The sequence below is a fragment of the Crotalus tigris genome, unplaced genomic scaffold (assembly GCF_016545835.1).
Source record: "Crotalus tigris isolate CLP2741 ecotype Arizona unplaced genomic scaffold, ASM1654583v1 scf7180000018651.982201, whole genome shotgun sequence".
In the NCBI taxonomy this organism is placed as follows: Eukaryota; Metazoa; Chordata; class Lepidosauria; order Squamata; family Viperidae; genus Crotalus; species Crotalus tigris.
In genome coordinates, this window is record NW_024097125.1 from 869,440 (window position 1) to 893,016 (window position 23,577).

The following is a 23,577-nucleotide window of genomic DNA, read 5'->3' on the forward strand; positions in this document are numbered from 1 at the left end:
ATTCCCTTACAGCAATGCTAAAGGCAAAGCAATTATAGAGCAATACACAAGAAATATAAGTCATGGTACATGTAGCATTTTTCCAAATTTATTTATTTATTTATTGATTGATTGATTATCATTCATCACACAATAATGCCTTTGGGATTACATACAAGAAAGTTAAATACAGTTAATAAATACTAAAACAATCAATATTCTAGTTATTATTTTAAAAAATTAAAAACTAAAAAAGCAGGACTATTAGACCACCTTCAGAAAATCAAAAGTGATGAAACAAGTCTCACTTTGAGGGGAAGAATATTCCATAGAGCAGATGCCATAGCAGAAAAGTTCTATCAACTAGGGCCTGCCAAATGTAGCTCCCCATCTGATAGAATCTGTAGCATGCCCTCCTGTATCTGGTGGGATGGACAACTAGAATTGGAGAGAGGTCTGTCAGCTGGACCAACCCAATGCTATACAAATCCTTAAAGATCAATGCAAGTTGCATTGGTTGCCAATTTGTTTCTGGGTCCTGTTTTGAATAGGATTGGTTTTGATCTTGAGCTACCTCCCAGCCACACCTATTGGCATGATTTCTGTTCCCATCCAACCAATCTTCTTTGGCTCTCACCCAGAGGCAGGAATCACACAATGAAATCAGAGGCCTCTAGTTACAAATGGAAATGTTTTGGATGGTTTTCTCATTTCTCTCTAGGGCTTACAGAGAAAAAAGACAAGATGGGCTCCACAGTGAAGAAAGGTCCACAGCAGATTCCTGCTATGCTATCATCTTCCCACTCCTAGCCTAAATACTGCCAGTATCCCAAAGCTGTAGACTTCTAGTTGGTCTTTTTCAATTAAAAAAATGTTATATAGTCTAGGACACAGGTCGGCAACTTGCGGCTCCAGAGCCGCATGCGGCTCTTTGAGCCTCCCCCTGTGGCTCCCAGCCTCCTCTGCCTTTGCAGAGAGAGACAGAAACAGAGAGAGGCAATTGCACTTCCCTGCTTCTCTCTCTCTCTCTCTCTCTCTCTCTCTCTCTCTCTCTCTCTCTCTCTCTCTCTCTCTGTGTGTGTGTCTGTGTGTGTGTGTGTGTGTTTTATATGTGTGTGTGTATGTGTGAAAGAGAGTGCACTCACAGTGTACTCCGAGGAGCTGAAAAGCTTTCTGGGCAGAGCTCCTCCCTTTGCTGCGTCTCTGAAGGAAGCAGGAAGGGCAGGAGAGAGCTAGCTAGCCCAGCTAGGCTGACTCAGGAATTCTGGGAGTTGAAGTCCATGAGTCATAAAAGAGACGAGGTTGCCTACCCCGGAGGTTGTTGGATAACAGCTTGAAGCTTGCCAGGTGAGCAGCAGATAGGAGGGGGGGGAGAAAGAGAGAGAGAGAAAGAGAGAGAGAGGGAGAGAGAGAGAGTGGGGGAAGAGGTGGCAGACCAAGGGCAGATAGAGTGGGAGGGAGAGAGAGACACTTTTGACATCTAAAATGAAGATAACACTGCATATATCCTTTTTTTTACCTCTGTGTGTATGTAATTTTATTCTCTTAAAGCATTCTCTTGGTGATCATTGTTTTAATAGTATGGATATTCCCAAGAGTCATATTTTTACTTTTGTTTTTAATGTGTATGTGTGTGTGTGTGTGTGTGTGTGTGTGTGTGTGTGTGTGTATATGTATGTATGTGTATGTATATATATATATATATATATATATATATATATATATATATATATATATATATATATATATATAAAATTAACCTAAAAATTGAGGAAAGTAGTCTCCTTGGTGTATACATATTCAAAAGATAAAAACGAGCACCAGGAGGTAAAACAATTAAATGTTTAATAAATAGATAACTTAGCTTTCGATGGCTGCCATCATCGTCAGGGTGTTAAAAGCCAGAGGGTGGGGAAGCTCGTTTATAAGCACAAACGCGCCTGCACACGGCTCATAGACCTCGTTATGCGGCCCGGTCGATTGATCCTCCCATCACTCATGTCAGAAGTATTTCTGAGTTCTAAGTTCTTGCAGCTGATTACTTCTCTGTTGCGTGCAGCTCCTAGGCTGGGAGGCGAGCATTCCATGTCACTACGCACTAGAGTAACATGGGTAACTGCAGACCGATCCTGCGAAGAAATCCCAGATCTGGCTATCTTCCTCCCCCGTGTCTGATGTGTCACTCTCAGGGGGCCTGCTACCCCATGCGTGCTCCCATCTTCCCCTATAGCCCCCAACCCACTGCCCTTCCGTGCATGGGATGCACAGCAGTTCGTTGCGATCTCCGTTCCTGTTAGTTTGGCGTCCGATTCAACTCTCCCTTCGGAGGAAATTCCAACTGCGATCTTCACGCGTGCACCCTCACGTTTCCACCGTACTACTTGGGAACGCGTGATGGGACCCTTAATGGGGCGGTTGCAGTCTGTAGGTCGGACGCAATATCGAGGAGAGGGAGGGGGAAGGGAAGGAGTGTTCGGGGCATCCAGGGCACTAGGGGGTGGGTTGCTGTTGTCAACGAATTCTTCATTCATCAGTGGGTGCGCGCAGGAATTGCTAATAGCCGGGGGCACTCCGGATGGTAGGATCGTCCTTACCTCGTTGTCTATCTCTTCGTTGGAACAATTGAGATTGCAAACAGTGGGGTGCTTCCTCCGTCTGGAACAAATGCATGCCTCCCAAGTTTTCATGACCTGGTGTGCAGGATGTAACTCCACACATCGATTAATAGAGTTACAGTCTGAGAACCAAGCCTCTTTGAGGAGTCTGCCGCTCTTGGAGGCATCACTAGCAATAACCTGCACCCCATTGAAGATCTTGTGGACCTTTTGGGTTTATGCCTCAAGACCTACTTCACGTTTCAGGGTAACACCTATGAACAAATAAAGGGTACTCCCATGGGGTCACCCATTTCCAGCGGTATTGCCGAGGCTGTATTGCAGTGGATAGAACAAGTAGCGATGGCTCAGTATTGTCCCAAATTCTGGGCCCGCTACGTTGATGACACCTTTGTTGTCATCAAAAAGAGTCGGAAGGCTGACTTTGTGAGCATACTTAATTTGGTGTGTGTGGACTTGCAGTTTACGGAGGAGGAGGAACATCAAGGCAGGCTGGCGTTCCTTGACGTTTTGGTCCATCGCCAGCCTGATGGGACCCTTGCTACTAGGGTCTACCGCAAGCCCACGCACACCGATAGGATTTTGCATTTTAACAGCAACCATCCGGTGGCCCACAAGGTCAGCTGTATTAGAACCCTGTTTAAAAGAGCTGACTCACACTGCAGCACGGCCAAAGCTAAGGCTGAAGAAAGGAAATACCTGTTCCACACCTGTAGACGTAATGGATACCCCAATAAATTTATCAGGCGCCACAGTGCTCTATCCAGACCTCCCCATAACCCACCTATTGGGGAGCTACTTCCACAGACTACACGTATTACTCTCCCCTATGTCAGTAATGTTTCTGAAGCCACGGCTAGGCTATTGTCACCCTATGGAATAAGGGTGGCACATAGACCAGACTGCACATTGCGTTCCTGTATCATGAGGTTGAAAGATCCACTCCCCGTTACTGAGAAATCTGGGGTGATCTATAGAATCCATTGTATAGATTGCCCAGGTAATTACGTGGGAGAAACCTCTAAAAGAGTAAGGACAAGAATACAGGAACACAAGCTGGCAATAAAAAGAGGGGAGCACTATTCACAAATCCTCACTCACATGGTAGAGCTTGGACACAAGTTTGATTTCAATGGGGTGCAGGTTATTGCTAGTGATGCCTCCAAGAGCGGCAGACTCCTCAAAGAGGCTTGGTTCTCAGACTGTAACTCTATTAATCGATGTGTGGAGTTACATCCTGCACACCAGGTCATGAAAACTTGGGAGGCACGCATTTGTTCCAGACGGAGGAAGCACCCCACTGTTTGCAATCTCAATTGTTCCAACGAAGAGATAGACAACGAGGTAAGGACGATCCTACCATCCGGAGTGCCCCCGGCTATTAGCAATTCCTGCGCGCACCCACTGATGAATGAAGAATTCGTTGACAACAGCAACCCACCCCCTAGTGCCCTGGATGCCCCGAACACTCCTTCCCTTCCCCCTCCCTCTCCTCGATATTGCGTCCGACCTACAGACTGCAACCGCCCCATTAAGGGTCCCATCACGCGTTCCCAAGTAGTACGGTGGAAACGTGAGGGCGCACGCGCGAAGATCGCAGTTGGAATTTCCTCCGAAGGGAGAGTTGAATCGGACGCCAAACTAACAGGAACGGAGATCGCAACGAACTGCTGTGCATCCCATGCACGGAAGGGCAGTGGGTTGGGGGCTATAGGGGAAGATGGGAGCACGCATGGGGTAGCATGCCCCCTGAGAGTGACACATCAGACACGGGGGAGGAAGATAGCCAGATCTGGGATTTCTTCGCAGGATCGGTCTGCAGTTACCCATGTTACTCTAGTGCGTAGTGACATGGAATGCTCGCCTCCCAGCCTAGGAGCCGCACGCAACAGAGAAGTAATCAGCTGCAAGAACTTAGAACTCAGAAATACTTCTGACATGAGTGATGAAAGGATCAATCGACCGGGCCCCATAACGAGGTCTATGAGCCGTGTGCAGGCGCGTTTGTGCTTATAAACGAGCTCCCCCACCCTCTGGCTTTTAACACCCTGACGATGATGGCAGCAATATAGCCATCGAAAGCTAGGTTATTTATTTATTAAACATTTAATTGTTTTACCTCCTGGTGCTCGTTTTTATCTTTTGAATATGTATACACCCAGGAGACTACGTTCCTCAATTTTTATGTTAATTTTTAATATATATATATATATATATATATATACACACACACACACACATATACACATACACATACACACACCTATAATAAAGGTAAAAAAGGATATATGCAGTGTTATCTTCATTTTAGATATCAAAAGGGTTTTGCGGCTCCCAGTGTTTTGTTTTTGGTGGGAAATGGGTCCAAGTGGCTCTTTGAGTGTTTTGGGTTGCCTACCCCTGGTCTAGGAGCATAAATAGATCAGAAGCAGAAAATGTGAAAAGAAAAAATATATAAACCTGCTGTGGTCAGAGCTGTAACTGACTGCAGGCTCATGGGCAAAGCAGCTGTGAATAATGCCAGGCCCATGGAAGCAGCCTATGAAACAAATGAAGTTTGTACAGAAAGGTTGCAGTCCATAGTCTATCTGTTGGCCCCTTATCTAACCTCCAAATTTCCTAGAGCTGCTGATACAGGCCCTTAGGTATGGCAAACATACCAGGTCCAAAGGCTTGGCTCATACTCCAGCCACCTCCTCCATCCATCCTCCAGGCTGCTTTTTCAGCTGCCAAAACTCCTAGTGCAATTGGCACTCAGCCTAATCCTACTGCTTTGAAGTCTCTTTATGCACCCATAAATGTGACAATGTAGCAAAGCATTCTATCTTCTAGCCTACTCCTTCTGCTTCACAGGCTCACATGGCCCAGCCATTACACAGCCTATACTCCAGCTCCTCCAAAACCTTGGCTCTGAACAGTCAAGGAGATTCAAATCCAGGTAAGTGCCTGTCAAATAATAATCTAATCATACTGGACACTAAAGAAAGATCTGATCATGGCTCCTGTACTCCACCATCAGCGACAAATTTTCTCTTTATTTTCATATTAACTATATGAAGCCATTTTAGAAAATAAAATAAATTGATATTATCCAATATTGAAATATTGCTCATCAAATCTCAGACATTTTATACTATACTCTTTCCCATCTGTCTTCCAAGAACTATAATGATTATACATGAATTTAAATTCATCTGCTCTATATATCTGGTAACGATATAGAGAGTAGGCCCTTGACAAAGGCTTTGTTTAACCTCCAAACAAAATGCAGTAGTATTTGAAAGCTCTATGTTGAAAGGTAGCAGAATTTCCCTCAAAGCTTAATTGCTAACAATTCCAATATTAAAGTCTATATATTTTTGAAATTTAATATGAATTCCAGGAAGCTCAATGAATGATCTTAGATTTTACCAATGTGACATAATGTGATAATTTTATTTATTTCTCTTTGTCTACATTTCTACATCAACTAACATGAGAATTAAAAATGTTACTTTTACAGAAGTCAAACCATTTAAAATCATAATAAGCTAAAAAGTTTGTTATCAATTTGAACAAATGAAAAATCGGGATTTTCCATTACAATGTAGTATTTTATTCCTGTTACATAAAACTGTGCAAACTTAATTTTCAGACTTTTAATGTTTCTTCTTGAAGGAAAAATATAAAAATAAGATAAGTATTTGTGGTTCTCATTTGTTCAATACTGCATATGAAACTTTCCAATACATGCATAACATATAAAATAGATCCAATTTGTAAAATCAAATTAGTTCAGATTCAGATGTTATTTATAGAGGCATACAAGATGGTGCATGCCTCGTGAAAACACATTTTGAAGGATGTTTTTGCTAGTTACATTTTTGTACTTTTAAATGTGAAGATTAATGCCACATCTTACAATAAGAAGGAGAATATATAAAAATCAGGAATTTCACACAAAATGAAACATGTTTTGTTAGAGCCAATTATTTTGCAAAGTATGTGGGCATATTCCAAAAAATGATATTTATCCAAAGTATAACTATCATCATTTCGTAAAATATATTTCTTAAATATTTCACTGCATGAACTTGGAAAACTGAAAATTTCTATTTACTTAGAATGTGAAAGAGTCAAAGAAAAACCCTGCTGTTGAATCTAAAGTTTTTGAATCATTATATCTTTTTGTAGCTCTCTCTTAACTAATCATCTGGTTCCTTCATTATTGCTCATGACAGGCCTTTATTGTTTGGCAGCAAAGATTTGAGTCTTATCTAATTGTGAATTTGTGATCAAAGTTGCCAAAATTAAAATCTTTGTGGTGGACCTACATGTAATTACAACCAAATAAGAATTACAGTCCTTTGTGTTCCATAAATTTAAAATAATGTAAAGCTACTCATCTTGGTTTCTTCACTCATGTTTTTCCTCAAACTCTTTCTAAATCTAATTATCCTTTCCTTTTTGATAATTGTCTTTTACCAATGAAACTCAAAAGACTCCTTTCCTGAACTTAGTTGTCTATGACAGGGCTTTTCAACCAGTGGTACGGGTACCACCTGTGGTACATTGACACCTGGCAGGTGGTATGCGACCATCCTAGAAAAGTGGTAGTGGGGGAGGGGAATGAGCTGAACCAGTGGCAGCACCGCACAAGCCTGAGAGAGAGATGGCTGGAGCTGCAGGGCTGTCAGGGCCCAGCGGAAGCTCCAGGATCAGCAGCAGACTCCAGCTGGAGCTCGGCACTGATCCTGGGGCTTCTGTTGAGCCCTGAATAAGTACCAATCAGCTGGAAAGCAACACTGATCCTAGCACTTCTGCTGAGCCCAGAAGAAGCGCCAATCAGCTGGAATGTTGCAGCATCTCCAGGGTCTTGTGATTTACATTCAGATGCTTGGCAACTGATTCATATTTATGATGGTCACAGTGTCTTAGGGTCATGTGACGTGACCAAAACCTACTGCAACCACCCAGCAGACGGGGAGAATAAAAACCAAACACCCCCACCACCACTGCCAATCCTCAACAGAAATGCTCACAACAATGAAAACCTCGGACAGGAGGAAGAGCCTCACCGGGTGGGCAGATAGGTGTCTTGCTCGGCTGTGGCTTGGGGGGCACTTTTTTCAGTGCCATTGTAACTTCAAACAGTCACTAAGTGAAATGTTGTAAGTTGAGGACTACCTGCACTTTATCACTTTTTCCTTTTTGGGGGGGGAGTCATCAAGTTTTTGACACCTTGCTAGGTGACTGGTGGTACTCGGATGTTGCCATATCCTAAAAGTGGTACAATAGGTGAAAAGTTTGAAAAGCCCTGCTATATGATCTATATCAGTGGTTCTTAACCTTTTTGAATGAATTGCCCCCTTGAGCCAATGAGGAAGTTGTCATTGCCCCCCTCCCCCAACATAACCTCTCAATCACAACATAGGAAATAATTCTTCAATTTATCCAAACACTTTTTTTGTTTTTTTTAAAATTGTCATGAGGACATATCGATGCAAATAATTTATTTCCAGTCTTTTTCCCATATCTCAACTGTTTGAAAAATTTTGGTGCCACCCGTCACTTTATTTCCGAACTTTGTGATACATGTATTTAACATTTTATATTTGTATTTCAGGTCAGCGGTTCAAATCTCACCGGCTCAAGGTTGACTCAGCCTTCCATCCTTCCGGGGTAGGTAAAATGAGGACCCAGATTGTTGGGGGCAATGTAAATATATATATACATTGCTTACTGGTGTACACTGCTTAGAGGGTGCTTGCACTTAAAGCGGTATATAAGTCTCATAAATAAATAAATAAATAAATAAATAAATAAATAAATAAATAAATTATTATCTTATTTATTCAAGACACTTAAATGTAATGACCACTGAAAACAAAATTCAATTGCAAGAAAATGAAATGCCCAAAAAGAAAAACTGTAACATTTAATGATTGAATTAGAAGTGAAATTTAAGACGCAAAAAGAAATATAAAAAGGGCATAAGAACAAACCGCAATGCAGGAACTAAGAATTTCAAGATGAAAACTCTGAAACTAAATTAAGATTTGAGGAAACTATATATAGTCACACACACTGTAAAAAGGATTAAAAAGACATAAAGAAAATATAATATCGAACTGGAATGCACGCTAAAAAAATACAATACAAAATGTTTTATAGAGCAACTCAGCATGCGATGTTTCGAAAGAAACGCTCCCCCGTCCATCAGATATACAGCGATTCACTGTAGAAAAAGGGTCAAAAGTGTCCCCAAAATCTCTCGCTCCATTGCCCCCATATCGCCCCCTTTTCGTTCCCTCGTCCCCCTGAAAAACAAAATCGCCCCCTGGGGGGGCAATATTGCCCAGGTTAAGAACCACCAATCTATATCATTATTTATATAATGTTTTCCCTATGGTTATTAGTAGAAACACAATTCCAAACTCTTATCTCTCTCTTTTTTTAAATTTTATTAGAGCAGCCTTCTCCAATGATAGATTGGAATTAGAACTCCAAACATTTAGTCATGCTGATTGGGAATGACTCAGCATACATGCATTATGTTTTGGAATTGTGTCTTAGGAAAACAACAATGATAAAGTATCTTCTTTCTAATGATCTCTTACTAATGATGTATGGCAACCATGGAGATAATCTTGAAGAACAACAACATGCTGAAGAACATGCTTTGCACTGAGAACTAGGGAACATATAGGGAAGAGATGCAGAATGGCTCCCAGAAATATAAAAAGGAAAGAAGGGAAATACAGTCCAGGTTGCAAAATTCTGTTACAATAGCCTATCTCAATAAGAATAATGAGTCTTCTTATGGAGTCTGAGGATGACCACCTCAGGAAACAAAGAGCTGACACTGAAACACTGTCTGCTAAAATCCACTCCATTACAAATCTCTGTATAGTGAGGTTAATCTTCTTAATCCTAAAGAGCATACATAAAGGAACTTTTCAAAGTTTATGTTATCTTAAATTGTCAAAGATATAATGTTCTAGAAAAAAGAACTATGCTAAAATAGAGGCTTTAAATTTCAAACAATATGCCTGATTTAATAGCATTTTCTTGCTACATTAAACAGCCCATCAGTTTTTATTTTTCTTTATTAAATACTAAACCATGGACATTAAGTAGGTATTGATTTAACTTTATAACAAATGCTGACATCCCGGCTCAACTGAAACTTTGTTTTTATTAATTCTTGCGAGGTTAAAGTCTATTAAAAGAATTAGAGGAATATGTAAAGGAAGAATTAAGAATGAAAATGGCATAGAAATGTATTTATTAACATGAACTTTGGTATTAGAGGAGATTCTGAGAATTCTGGGGACAGCCATGAAAATAAATGGATCATTAAACAAATCAACCCAGAATTTTCATTTGAGATACAAGACTAGGCTTAAATTATCTTAATTCAGACAAATTATGCAGAGATCTATCTGTCTAGAGAAGGCTGTAACACTGGGAAAGATGGGAGGGGGAAGAGAAGAGATGACCATCAGTAAGTTGGTGGGACTCAGTTACAGTGATGATGGGTGCATAGTTTGGAATCCAGATTAGGGACAGATTTTCATGAAGAAAATCAATGTGATTGCTAAGAACTGACAACGATCTGAGACCATATAATCAATTAATCAATTTCCTCTATTGATTAAATCAAATGAAACTCCCTTCAGAAATCTATCAACAATGCAACCAACAACCAAACTGTCAATTGCCTAGCCCACTAACCCATTAAGATAAAATTAATTGGTTAATCCATAAGCTTTAGTGGGGAAAATGGCACTAAAGCACCCCACTTTGAACTGAAATTTAGTTTCTCTGGAAGAAAGCTTTGTGAGATTTTCTGCTTCAGTTGCTCAAACACATTATTTGTTGTTTCATTTCAAGCAACAAAACAACTTCAATTGAAAGCTGTGCTTCAGTACCATGAGAATAGAATAGAATAGAATAGAATAGAATAGAATAGAATAGAATAGAATAGAATAGAATAACTTTATTGTCACTTTGAATATGCACTAATCAGCATACATTAAAATGAAATTTCATTGCACTCAGCTCTCAAAGGGTCACTACCTCCGATATACTACATAAATATGACAAAAATAAATAAATACCTAATTATGCATATATCCACATATATTAAATGACACAGAGAAACAACAATCTAGTTTGGGTTATGTATATATGTGCATGGTGAAAAAAAATGAATCTTGTAAGTTTACCAGATGGATGGCATAGGGAACAAAGCTATTACAGAATCAGGTAGTCCTGCTAGAAATACTTTGAAACCTCCTCCCAGAGGGGAGCAACAGAAACAGACTGTAAAGTGGAAGTATGGGGTCTCTAACAATGCTTTGAGCTATAAGCACATCTTGAATACCAGGAAGTGAGCTTCCTATGATCTTCTCAGCTATCCTTACCTTCTCTGTGTGGACTTTCTATCTGAGGCACTGCTGTCACCAAACCAGACAGTGATGCAGTTTATTAATAAGCTTTCAATGCCTGTGTAAAAAGTGGCCAGGATCAAAGAAAAAAAGATGTGTTCTCCTCATCCGATGCAGGTGCTGGTTTGCACGCTTCACTAAGGATGACGTGTGGAGAGACCAATTCAGGTTGTCAGTTATCTGCACCCCCAGATACTTAATACTGTTGACTACCTCTACAATTGCATTCTTGATACTGAGTGGAGTAGGATTATGCCGACTCTTTCTGAAATCCACAGTAATCTGCTTTGTTTTATCAACATTTAGAACCAGGTTACTTTTATTGCACCAGTCCAACAGAGCAGTTACCTCTTCCCTATAACATCTTCATTGTCATCCTGGATAAGACCCACCACAGTCATGTTGTCTGCTTACTTCACAATACGATTCATAGCCGATTTGGCACAGCAGTTGTGAGTCATCAAGGTGAACAGTAGAGGACTCAGGACACAGCCCTGTGGGGAAACCATACTCAAGGAGATGGAACTTGAAACTTTCTTTCCAACTTGCACAACCTGGGCCTATCAATAGGTAAATCAAGTATCCAATTACATAAAGAAGTATTAAAACCTAATAGGCCCAGTTTGTTCACCAGGTGCTGAGGGATGATTGTGTTGAATGCTGAACTAAAATCCTCAAACAGCATTCGCACATGAGTATTCTTCCCCTCCAGGTACACCAAGCTAAGATGAAGCACACAGAAAAGTACATCTTCTACAGAGCGTTTCTTCCGATAGGCAAACTGTAATGAGTCAAATGTAGGGAGAAGGCATGAAACCATGTAGTCTTTTACTAATCTCTCAAAACACTTCATCATAATGAAAAGGTGTGCAACTGGATGGTAATAATTAAGGCATGTGATTTTAGTTTTGGGGGGCACTGGTACAATGATTGCAGTCTTAAAACATGATGGAATCATAGCCTGATGCAACGAGAAATTGAAGATGTCTGTGAGAACATTGGCTAGCTGGTCAGCACACTCCTTAATATTATCAGGACCCGCAGGTTTCCAAATGTTGATCTTCTGCAGGACCTTCTGAACAGCAGTTGTATCAAACCTGAGCATCTGCTCATCAGTAAGGGGAACAGTCTTCCTTGCTGAAATGTTTGTGGCCTCAAAGTGTCCAAAAAACATATTTAGCTTATTTAGTCTGTGTCACCCTTACATGTCAGGGAAGCTACCTTATAATAAGCAATTACCCGAATACCTTGTCACATAGGTCTCAGGTCCATAGGATCTTGAAAGAAATTCTGCACTTTCTGACGATAGGCCCACTTTGCTGATTTTATAGCATGCCTCAACTCAGCTCTTGCTATTCTAAGTGCTGCTGCATCACCTGATTTGAAAGCTGTGTTTCTCACCTTCAACACTGTGCAGACCTTCTGTGATATCCAAGGTTTCTCATTTGCTCTCATGATAATAGACCTAAGAACACTGACATCCTCCATATATTTTGGGATATAAGCAGACAGACACAGTAGAAGCATACTTGTTCACATCAATATATTGTCCATTTGTTGCAGTCTCTTTAAATATGTTCCAATTTGTGCACCCAAACCAGTCTTGTTTTTCTTGAAATTGTCATGTGGACATGTAGGTAGTGATTACATCTACTCAGCTCTCTTTTTTCTATGTGGATAACTAGGATGAATTAAGCTTGAACTAGAATACCAATATAACTGAGAAACAGATGCATATAGTAGTATCCATATTGCTTACTGAACTCTGTGGATATTAGATTAACTAGATGAATTAATAATTTATTATATTTTCCAATAATTTCTAAAGAATCACATTTTTGGTACTTTCATTTGATAGAGCCCTCTTCATTAATGTCATCACTCGTCTCTAAGAGCTCTAGTTTGCAAAAAGATGCTAAAAATATAAAACATGACCATGAATCTTAATATAAGCTGAGAAATTTTATGTAAACTTCCCACAGAAAGTTTAACTATCTTGTCAACAATATGTTTTTCTAAATGAATGTCTCAAGCTAAATGATTTCATTGTTAATTGTAAAACTATATTCTTTGACCAGAACTCTAAAGCAAAGTTCAAATTATCCCAATTAGAAATAAGGGAAAGCTATGTATATTTTTAATTCAATATAATATGTTCTTAAATATAAGTATGTATAATGTCTATCTGAGGCACTTTCATAATTTTTTTCATTAATTCAGAGTTTCTCCTATTATAGGTTAAAATATGTTATAGAAGATTTCTATACTTTCATTCAGTCAGCAATGTGCCTCACATTATTCTGAATCACCCTTTTAGGACCCCTCCTGTTTATATTTCATGAATATAAATTCAACTTAATGCAATAACATTTATTAGTCTGAAGTAAATATAGTTTATAAATTTGAGACATTAATAGAATAGAACAGAACAGAACAAAATAGAATAGAACTTCAAGATGCCTCTCATAGGGAGGTACCAATTATACCTGTGCATTTGGTTTTTCTTGCCTAAATGTAGAACCTTATTTTTTTCACCATTGAATTTCATTTTGTTAGATAGCACCCAATGTTCAAATCTGTCAAGATCCTTCGGTATCTTAAGCCTATCTTCTGGAGTGTTGGCTATTCCTCCAGCCTGATGTCATCTGCAAATTTGATCAGTTCCCCATCTATTCCCTCATCCAAATCGTTGATGAAGATGCCTTGGGGCACCACCACTACATACTTCTCTCCATGTAGATGCAGTTCCATTGAGGACTATATGCTGAGTGTGGTTGGTCAGCCAGTTATGAATCCATCTGATGGTGATGCTGTCTAATCCAAATTTTTCTATCTTATCAAGTAGTAAGTTGTGGTCTACTTTATCAAATGCCTTACTGAAATCCAGATAAATTATATGTGGTCCTATGGTCCACTAATTTTGTCAATTTATCAAAGAATGCAATAAGATTTGTCTGGCATGATCTGTTTTTGACAGTCCCAGTTTATTTTTTATTTTTGTTGCAACCTTAATTCATTTTGAGGCTTAGCTTTCCTTACTTCATCTTTACAGGCTAATTGCTAATATCCTTAGTTAGCTGCCCCTCTTTTCACTTTTTATACTTGTCCTTTTGTCTTTCAGTTTATCAGAAAGTTCTTTATGCAGCCATGTTGGGTTTTTTGGAGAGCTGTTATTTTTCTTCTTCATTAGTATTGTGCTAAACTGGGCTTTTATAATCTCACTTTTCAAAATATCCAAGCTTCTTGAGTTGTTTCTTCCTTGAGGATTCTCCTCCATAGAGTCTTTCCCGAGCTCTGCCTAAGTTTATTTAAACTAGCTCTAGTTTGACCATGTTCTATTGCTTGTGCTTGCATGATATTGAATTCCAATATTGCATGATCACCCTTCCCCCTAAGGTTCCTGTAGCTTCAATACTTTCTATCATTTCATCTCTGTTAGTGAGAATTATGTCCAATATGGCTGCTCCCGTAGTTCCCTTCTTTACTTTTTGGGAGATGAAGTTGTCTGCTAGGTTAGTCAGGAATCTGTTTGATCTTCTACTTGGTGCAGAGTTTGTCTCCCAGTTAATATCAGAGTAGTTAAAGTTCCCCATTACTATTGTGATGTGCTTCCTAGTTAACTAACTATCAACAAGTTCATCTATTTCCTTGGTTTAGATGGGTGGCCTATATTATACCCCTATGAGAATGTCATGTTTTCTCCTTTTATATTGACCCAAATGCATCCAAGATAGTTTTCATCATTGTTGTGCTCTATTTCTGTAGAGATGTAGTCATTTCTTTTATACAGTACAACTCTACCTACTCTTTTTTTGGTCTGTTTCTTTTATAATTATTTAAATCCCTCTAGCTGTATATTCCATTTGTGTGTTTCATCCCACCAAGTTCCCATAATGGCAACAATCTATATAGTCCTACTCTCAGAATAAGAGTTGCCACTAACTCCTGGAAATTCATTTCTATTTCATTTGTGATTCATTTGTGTTTTCTTTCTGTAAAAAGAGTATAACAGAGGTAGGAAAGAATACACCTAACTCTTCCTACACAGTAGATTACTATATCTCATTAGCATTCAGCAATTTTGTATTGGCAAAACATTAGCAACTCAGATCATAAGTACATGGAGAGCTGAAGCAGGCTCCACAGGTCCTCACACTTGTCAAGGATGATGTTACGTCAATTTTTGTATCTTGAATATTTATTTGTGGCCATAGCAGTATAGAAGCAATAGAACACTGAACAGTTCAGTACCATAAATTATTTTATAAGAGCTTACAGACTGAGACTTGCATTGAAAGACTGTGGTCTTCATAAAACCATAACCATAAATCCCTGTCATATATTTTCCCAAACTGAAGAGTAAAATGGAAATGAGTTTAATTTTGCAAACATCCTAATGCAAAGGCATGAAAACAACTTGACTGAATAATGCAACTTCTAAAAATGCAAATTATGATAGAATCAAAACAAAGCTTTTATTTGCATAAATATGATACATGTTTAAAAAAGCATAAGCAAATCAAATGGATTATCATACAAGCAGAGAATTTCAAACTTATTTTTAAAAATAATGTATAAGCTATCATTTCTTGAAGCTTCTTGGGGTCAACAGGTTGCATAAAAGTCAGACTACCATAGTGAAGAGGTAGAGAAACCTGCTCCCATGACTAAAGAAAAAGAAGAGACATTAATTAAATTCTTCTTTGGATTAAATTCTGAGCTGTAAAAAGTCATGATACTTTATATCTAGGGCAAGTATTTACAAGCTATTGAAATGTTCAAGCTCAGAAAGTATTATGTGTTACAGCAAGAAAAACATGGAGGAGCAGACAGATGGGTTGTGACTTGCCATGGTACAATCATTCAACACAACACGTAAGCATATTGTAACTGAGAATAGTTAATGATACAAAATAAGATACTTAGGTTTAATCAGTTTTTCCTAAGAAAGAGGTGCCAGAGGAACGTTTACATGGTTACATGGTTACTGTGAGTATTTTTATGTGTTTTTATGTTTTGTTGTACTGTAGGCTGCCTAGAATCTGAAGGTTGAGATTGGCAGCTATATAAACTCTATAAATGAATAAATGTCATTCAAAAGATAATGATGATTCATTCAAATTTGTGAAAATGATAATATTATTAATACTTAAAGTTCTTGTTTATCTGAATTCTTATAAAAAATATTAAACCCAACTATTCCATGAGACAGAGCTTGAGTAATCATATCCTATTATCTCACAAACTAACCTTCTCTAACCTGGCAAACCAAATTAAATTTATTAAGGTACATACTTGCAAAATTGAAAATTGTATTCATATTACAAAGCCCACATTTCCAAAAGAAAACTCAGTAACTAAGAAAGTATTCATATCGTAAATATGAAAAGATTTATTAAGGCCAGAACAGGAATAAAGTGACAGGAATATTGGTGAGTTATAATGAAAGGCACTATGATAATATGAATTTATTTTGTGATAAAATCACAATTTTCTTTATCTGTCACATACATCATTGCTACTTCAAAATAATTCATGTAAAAAAAAAACAAAAAAATTGGCTCTTACCTGCTATTGAATTTTTCTGGATGTTTTTCTTGCATACTGTGAAATCTGTGAGCAATTGAAGCATCCTAAAAGAAATTTTACAAATAAAATATTATTGTGGATTCATTGCAAAATACAAAATATTTTTAACAAAGCTATAAACTAAATATGGAAAATATTCCCTGGTTGTTATTTATTATTTTGAGATTCTGTACGTTGTTTTTATATTGTGATTTTATTTGATTGTTGTATGCCACCATGAGTCACTTCTAGTGAGGTGGGTGTATATAAATATGATAAATAGACAAATATTTTTTTCAATGTAGCTCTTAAAATAAATATTGGTAAATTATTGTACAATGTCATTAAAATACAATATGTAATATTTAAATATTTAAAAAACCACATTCAGAACTTATATAAAATGGCAAAACAAAGAAAAATGACAAGACATAAATATATGAAAGAAATCAGGAAGAAAGAGAATAGAATTTATTAAATATCTTTACCTCAGTTTGATTCAACATGCAAAAAATTAATTAGAACTGAATTAGTGTTGCACATGCAGTCTTCATATCTCTTTACTCTGCTTAGGGTTTTCATGAGAGGCAATTCATTTTTTCCATGTTTGTTTCCACTTCTATTATCTTGGGTTTTTTTTTAAGTTCTTTGGCTAGCTTTCCTGCCAACTATCACATGTACAACCAGTGTTTTTGTAAAAAAAAAAAAAAAGGTGCCGGAACTCACACATGTTATACATCCTAACCATTGTCTTTCCATTGCAGGATAAAGGCCTGTTCCGCATGTTTCCAACCTATACAGTCCTGAGCTTTATTTTGCCAATTGAGCCACAATACTTGCTGATGTCATCAATCCATCTTGTTTTAAGTCTCTTTCATAGATGTTTTTTATCAAGTTTTTTTATCCATTTTATGACTGCCTTGGTCCACCTGCCATCAGTTCTTCTTGCTATATGACCAACCCATTCCCATTTCCATTCTTTTACTCTCTTGTTTTGTTTGTTCTCTAATCCATGTGCTGGTCTTTCTACCTTGTCTTGTAATGCTGAGTATGTATGTTTCCATGGCTCTTTGCGCCACTCATAGCTTTTGTATCAATAGTTATAAGCATATATTTAATTAAAAATGAGAAAATTTAATATACTCCAAAAAATGCTAAGTTGGTTCCAAAGGAAAGAGATACTCATAAGGAAAGAAACTCAAAGAGAAGGGACAGGGTATTATAATTGTGCTTATTAGAAAGCCTAGGAAATGAATAGTACAGGTAATCCTCCACTTACGACCACAACTGGCCCAAAATATCATTCATTGAGTGAAGCAGTTATTAAGTGAGATACACAGGACCACTTTGCTCAATGACCATAATCCTGGCTACCCAACTGCAATCATAGTGGAGTGCTAAGGAGAGAGTCGGGGCTTCCCATTACACCTGGGAGTCTTGGGGTCTTTTCCCACCAAGGAGAATAATTGCAACATCAAAGGCATTCACTAGCATTTTTGCCAGACTAGAATGCTGACTTTTGCTGGTGTTTTTCCTTCCCCTTCAGAGTTTTCCAAAACTTTTTCCTCCCTCTTTTCTAATTATATTATGTTCCAATCTTTCATTGTCTTTAAAGAATTTTTGTTTTCAGTTGAACAGTTGAAAGGGCTTTTGTTTATCCCCCCTTTAAATTATTTTGATTTATTTGATACGATTTGATATAATTTACATCCTGTATTTCCTCCACAACTCAATGCAGCACCCAAGAAAAATGAAATATTTTATCCCTAAAGCTGAAACCCTGAAAGAGGCACTGGCCTGACTGGTTCAAAGTAAAAATCACCCATGTTTAGCATGTTTTCATGCTAAGAATCATCTTGAACTAGGTATTTTCAGTCTTCATTCAATAATTTAACTACTACAAAATATAAACCTTATATTTATATGTCTCCTGTTTCTTGCCCTTCAAAATAGTATTTTCTATGACATGAATGATTATGAATCTGAGGAAGACAGGGATAGTCAGATTACATTGACATTGCATTAGGCATGCTTACTAAATAGAAATGTTTTGAGTGAGTTTTTTCTTTAAAAAGAACTGTATAAAACCACAACATAAAAACACAGCAATACTGATTTATATGAATATGCTTCAACTCATAATGAAATACCTTTGCACTATGTTTCAATCTGCTCTTATAAAAAGCAAGAAGTGTGTGTGTGTGTGTGTGTGTGTGTGCTTTCATTGAATTTTTATATTGCTCCCTTTTTCTGATTCATATTCCAGGATCAAAAACAAGTTTAAATGGGTTACCCACAAATCAAAGATAATACCCACATAATATAGGTAATCCCTGAGTTACGAGTGTTCCCTTAGTGAAGGTTCAACATTATGTGATAAGCGCCCCTTAATGTTTACAAAAAAGTCCTGAAATTACAAATGTTGCCACACCACAGCAGTCATTCATCTTTACGAATGACCGCAGTGGCACTGCAACATTCACCCTGGCTATTCCCTCCTCCCCTCTGCCCTGGGTCTCCCTAGGCACTAGGCCTATGGATACTCACTTTGCAAATATCAAGAGATCCTTCACTTTCTTGGCTGATCTAGGCCTTCAGTGCATTCACAGAGAATGAAGGCCTAAAGTAACAAAGATCACATGAGATAAGTGACATGAGAGCCCACACTACTGATCTCATGTGATCTCATAATAGTTTAGGCCTCTGTTCTCTGCACCACAAAATGGAATGGAAGCCCGGGAAGGCTTCCGCGTGCCTCTGGAGGCCTGATCTGGGTGTTGGAGACCTGGAAAGAAGGCCAAGGACAGCAGTCACATGCTTCCAGAGGCCCATTCTAGGCCTTGGAGGCCTCCTCCAGGCCTCCAAGGCACAGAACAGAGGCTGTGGGCAGTAGACACGTGCTTCAGGAGGCCCATTTTGGGCCTCAGAGGCCCTCCTCTGCTTTTGCTAGGAGCAGAGAAAGAAACAGAGAGGCTGGAGAGATCTTTACAAGATAAGTGACCCAGAGTGGCAGGATTGGGTGGGGGAGAAATTGTGGGGATCCCAGGGGAGGGACCATGAGGTATCTCAGTGGGGAGGGGCCTAGGTGGTCTGAAGCCAGTGGCCTCTTCCATCACTTGGCCCCCATGGCCTTTCCCATCCTAAGATACCTCATGTTCATTTAATGAGTCATGCATTCGCCCATGTATTAAGTTAATAAATGTGTGGGTAAAAGCTGGGAGTGAATCACATTCAAGGTATGAGATTCACTCCTATGAATCCTCAAGTTATGAATGGAATGGATCTTATTGCATTCATAACTCGAGGACTACCTTTATGGTTAATTTCACTTTTTAAAAGGGAATACAGAAAAAAAAGACAAGAGAGCTGTTAATATTTTTTTAATTTATATATACATAAATTATATAAATATCATCCTCTAATTTCTTTGAAATTAATAATGTTTCATTTGGAAATAGTTTTATTAAATTCTTACTTGTTTTTTTGTAATTTATGATCCTTTGATGTTGGTAAATTGTTTTTCAATTAGAATCACAATTCAAAATGAAAAGAATTCTGGGGAAATCTTTGATTTTAATCATTCCAGCCTTGTAAACACTTAAAACTTGGCTGGAAGGAAACCAAATATTATGTGGAAGTGGTTTCCCATTTATGTTTAACACTAGCAAATGTTAATTGTCGATATGAAGAAAAGTAATTTACGTGATTCATTTCTAAAGTGTTGATTTGGTCATTGTATTTGTCAAAAGAAAGTAGCCACAATTTATGGCTGATACATAAGTAGACAGGTGAAACAAATACTGTACTTAAGCTGTGAAAATATCTGTCCTTTGTAAAAAGAAGTAGCATCTCAAAATATGATTTGCATGTATCCTGCTAGTGAAATATTTTTATGAATATCTGTTTTGACCAAATAATTAAGTTATACAAAATACTTCCCAATGACAATTTAATATTCAAATGAGAAATAATTGTTTGTTATCTTTTCATAGTGGAAAATTCCCAAATAAAAATAGTTGAGCAGGCAGATTCTGTTACGTTATGCAAAAGCATTAAGCCAGCAGTTACTGTTTAAATATATACAAACATAAACATCACCTGAATTTTCAAAATAATATAAAATAAAATATAAAATAATATAATATAATTTTAATACATCAACAATAAACTATAACTTCAGTTACATTATAACCGTTTTATTTTTTCTAATTGTCTGGCATGATATATAATCATTAGTGAAAGATTGTCAAATAATATTAATAAAGATTACAGTTTAAATTATTACAAAGTATTGTGCTATAAATACAAATAATGTTAATAACAATAATAACGTAGATCAGGATATCTATAAAGAGTGGTTAAAATAGAATAATGATGGCCACAGTGGTTTATTCATATGTGCACTCCTTTTTATTTGCAAAATATATATTCAAAGAAAAATTATGGGCAACTCTCAAGAAAATGGGACAACATTCAGGTGATGAACATCTTGACTTTTTTTTTTACAGATTATTGTCAATTTACAACTGTTCATTTAACAATGGTTCAAAGTTATGACAGCTTTGTAAAAAGTGACTTATGAATCTATCTTCAAAGTTACAACTGTTGTACCACCCCTGTGATCACATGATTGCAATCTGGGCACTTTGCAATCAACTTGCATGTATAATGGTTGCACCATCATGCAATCATGTGATTGCAGCTTGCAAACTTTCTAACTAGCTACTAGAAACCAAAGTCATTGGGGAAGTCAGATTTGCTTAATAAGTACATGATTCACTTAATAACCATGTAACTAATCATAGTAATTCACTTAGTGACTATGATAAAAATTGCTTATGAGAATGGGTCCAATCACATGATGACTCACTTAATGACCACATAGGTTAGTGCCAAAATTCCAGTCTCAGTGGTTGTAAATCGAGGGTACTCATATTCTGCAGACACTGTTCATGGGGATACTTTTAATATGTTATTTAACTTTGATCAATGTAGCCTATAATTACATAGTGTCTGGAGAATAGATGTCAAATTCACACCTCAACACTATTTTCATTATCTGTTAGGCACAAGGAACCAGAATAACCCTGGGAGCTGATCAGATAAGTATGTTTATTGCTATTATAAAAAACTTGCCATATTAACTGCACTCATTAGAAAACAACCAGATAAGTACTCCAAGGTTTAGGGGAGGTCTTTTTTCTGGCTCTTCCTCCCTCCCAGAGATTCCTGCCTAGCCAGTTTTTTTCAACACCACCCCTCATTTCGGTTCAGATGATTTTACCACATCATCACAACTGAAAGAAAACAATGGTTAGGATAATTTAAAATTCCAGGTGTTTTTCTCACAAGAACTCCAGTAGATAGTTCACAAATATTATCAGTGTTTAGAAAGGCTCCCAATTAAATGCATATATGCATTATTTTCAAACATGTCTTTGAATACAGTAGACACAGTCTTCTGTGTTGGCTGCTGATATAATTTGGGCAATGTGTTACATAACACGAAGACGAAATTCTGCTGAAATTCCACATTAACCCTCTAATCTGAAATAATAATCTTCAAAATTATCAGTAGAAATTGATTTTAGGTAGATTTCATACATGGGAAGAGTATGGGTTGATATAATGGACTATGAGAGTAACCTCGAGAAACAGGAGAAAAAGCTGCAGCGCAGACAATAATATGATACTCAAAACCAGATATTTCAAATCTGATATTTCAAAACTAAAAATTTGAGAAAATGTTCACAAAATTTACACTCTCCAGTTCTCTGGCATACAAAGGCAAGTGATTTTATATTACAAGATTCTGTTAATATAGCTTACAGTAAAAAATAATTTTAGTATTCTTGATTTTAGTTTCCTTTCCTGAACTTCATTAAAGGGCTGAATTCTTTCAATTTGTACAAGTCAAACTCTTTCATAAGTTCATAAACAAGAAGCCTCCTGTTTTTCTTTTGTCACTTTCCTTGCTGATAACTAGACTCTGGAATTAGACTCTGCAGCTTTAACACTAAGATGATGGGAATTTCCATTTTTATTATCAGGAACACATTGAGAATATAAAAAATATCCCCTTTCTTTGACCGTTTAAAAATCATAATTCAGACTTCTGGTAAGAGAAGAGAGAGGCAAGAGCAGTGGTGGCAAACCTATGGCACGCTTGCCAGAGGCAGCAAGCGGAGCCATCTCTGTGGGTATGCGCCATTGCCCAGCACACGTAATCTCTAAAGGTTCGCCATTACTGGCCTATGGCCAGCCAGCCTGGAGCCGACATTGGAGACCCCACCATCCCACCCACCAGATAACTCCTGGATCTCCCCCAACCCTGCCTGGTGCTACAGGTGTCCCTCCCCATAAGCAACATCAAGGTGGCCACACCCACCCCAGCCATGCCCACCCAGTCTGCCAAGCCCACTGTAGTTGCACTTGCCGAGAGGGCCACACCCACCCGGCACCTGATGATACATAAGTGGGTTTTGGGTTGCAGTTTGGGCACTTGGTCTCTAAAAGGTTTGCCATCACTGGGCTAGAGAATAGGGAGAAGAAAAGAAGATAATCCAGCTATGTTCTACAAGATGTCTTGTCATTGTACAGGCAGAGATTGTGCTTTCAAATTATCAGTAATGATCAGTCCAACTCTGTTAGATACTGTAAAAATAGAAGTATGCATGATTAGCAGCCATCTCAGAATATTTTATAGGAAACCTGCTATTATTACTTTGATTGGGGAACAGCTGAATGCAATGCATGCTTAATCTACAGGTAATTGAAGTATTGTGTACACAAATTCAATGGCAATACATGCCGAATTTATTATCAGATCCCTTAAACTAATTTAAACTCTAGGAAAATAGCCTGATTATAACCATTTTATTATGATAAACTGAAAATTAGCAATAGGATTTTTAATAAGCTTCCATTTCTGTAATTTTGAAAGTCAAATGAAATCTGTTGAGCAATTTAAAGTTAAAATTTCA

The 23,577-nt window shown here is 37.7% G+C and overlaps 1 protein-coding gene across 1 annotated transcript in view; it reads right to left on the bottom strand.

Moving 5' to 3' along the window:
- The window catches only part of LOC120313381 (diacylglycerol kinase beta-like), a gene marked incomplete at its 5' end in the record, with an annotated part of 243,270 nt that overhangs the window by 140,619 nt on the left and 79,074 nt on the right, over positions 1-23,577 (bottom strand). The window contains 1 exon segment of the mRNA XM_039355272.1: positions 16,595-16,659. Within this exon segment, the coding sequence (XP_039211206.1) occupies positions 16,595-16,659 (65 nt within the window).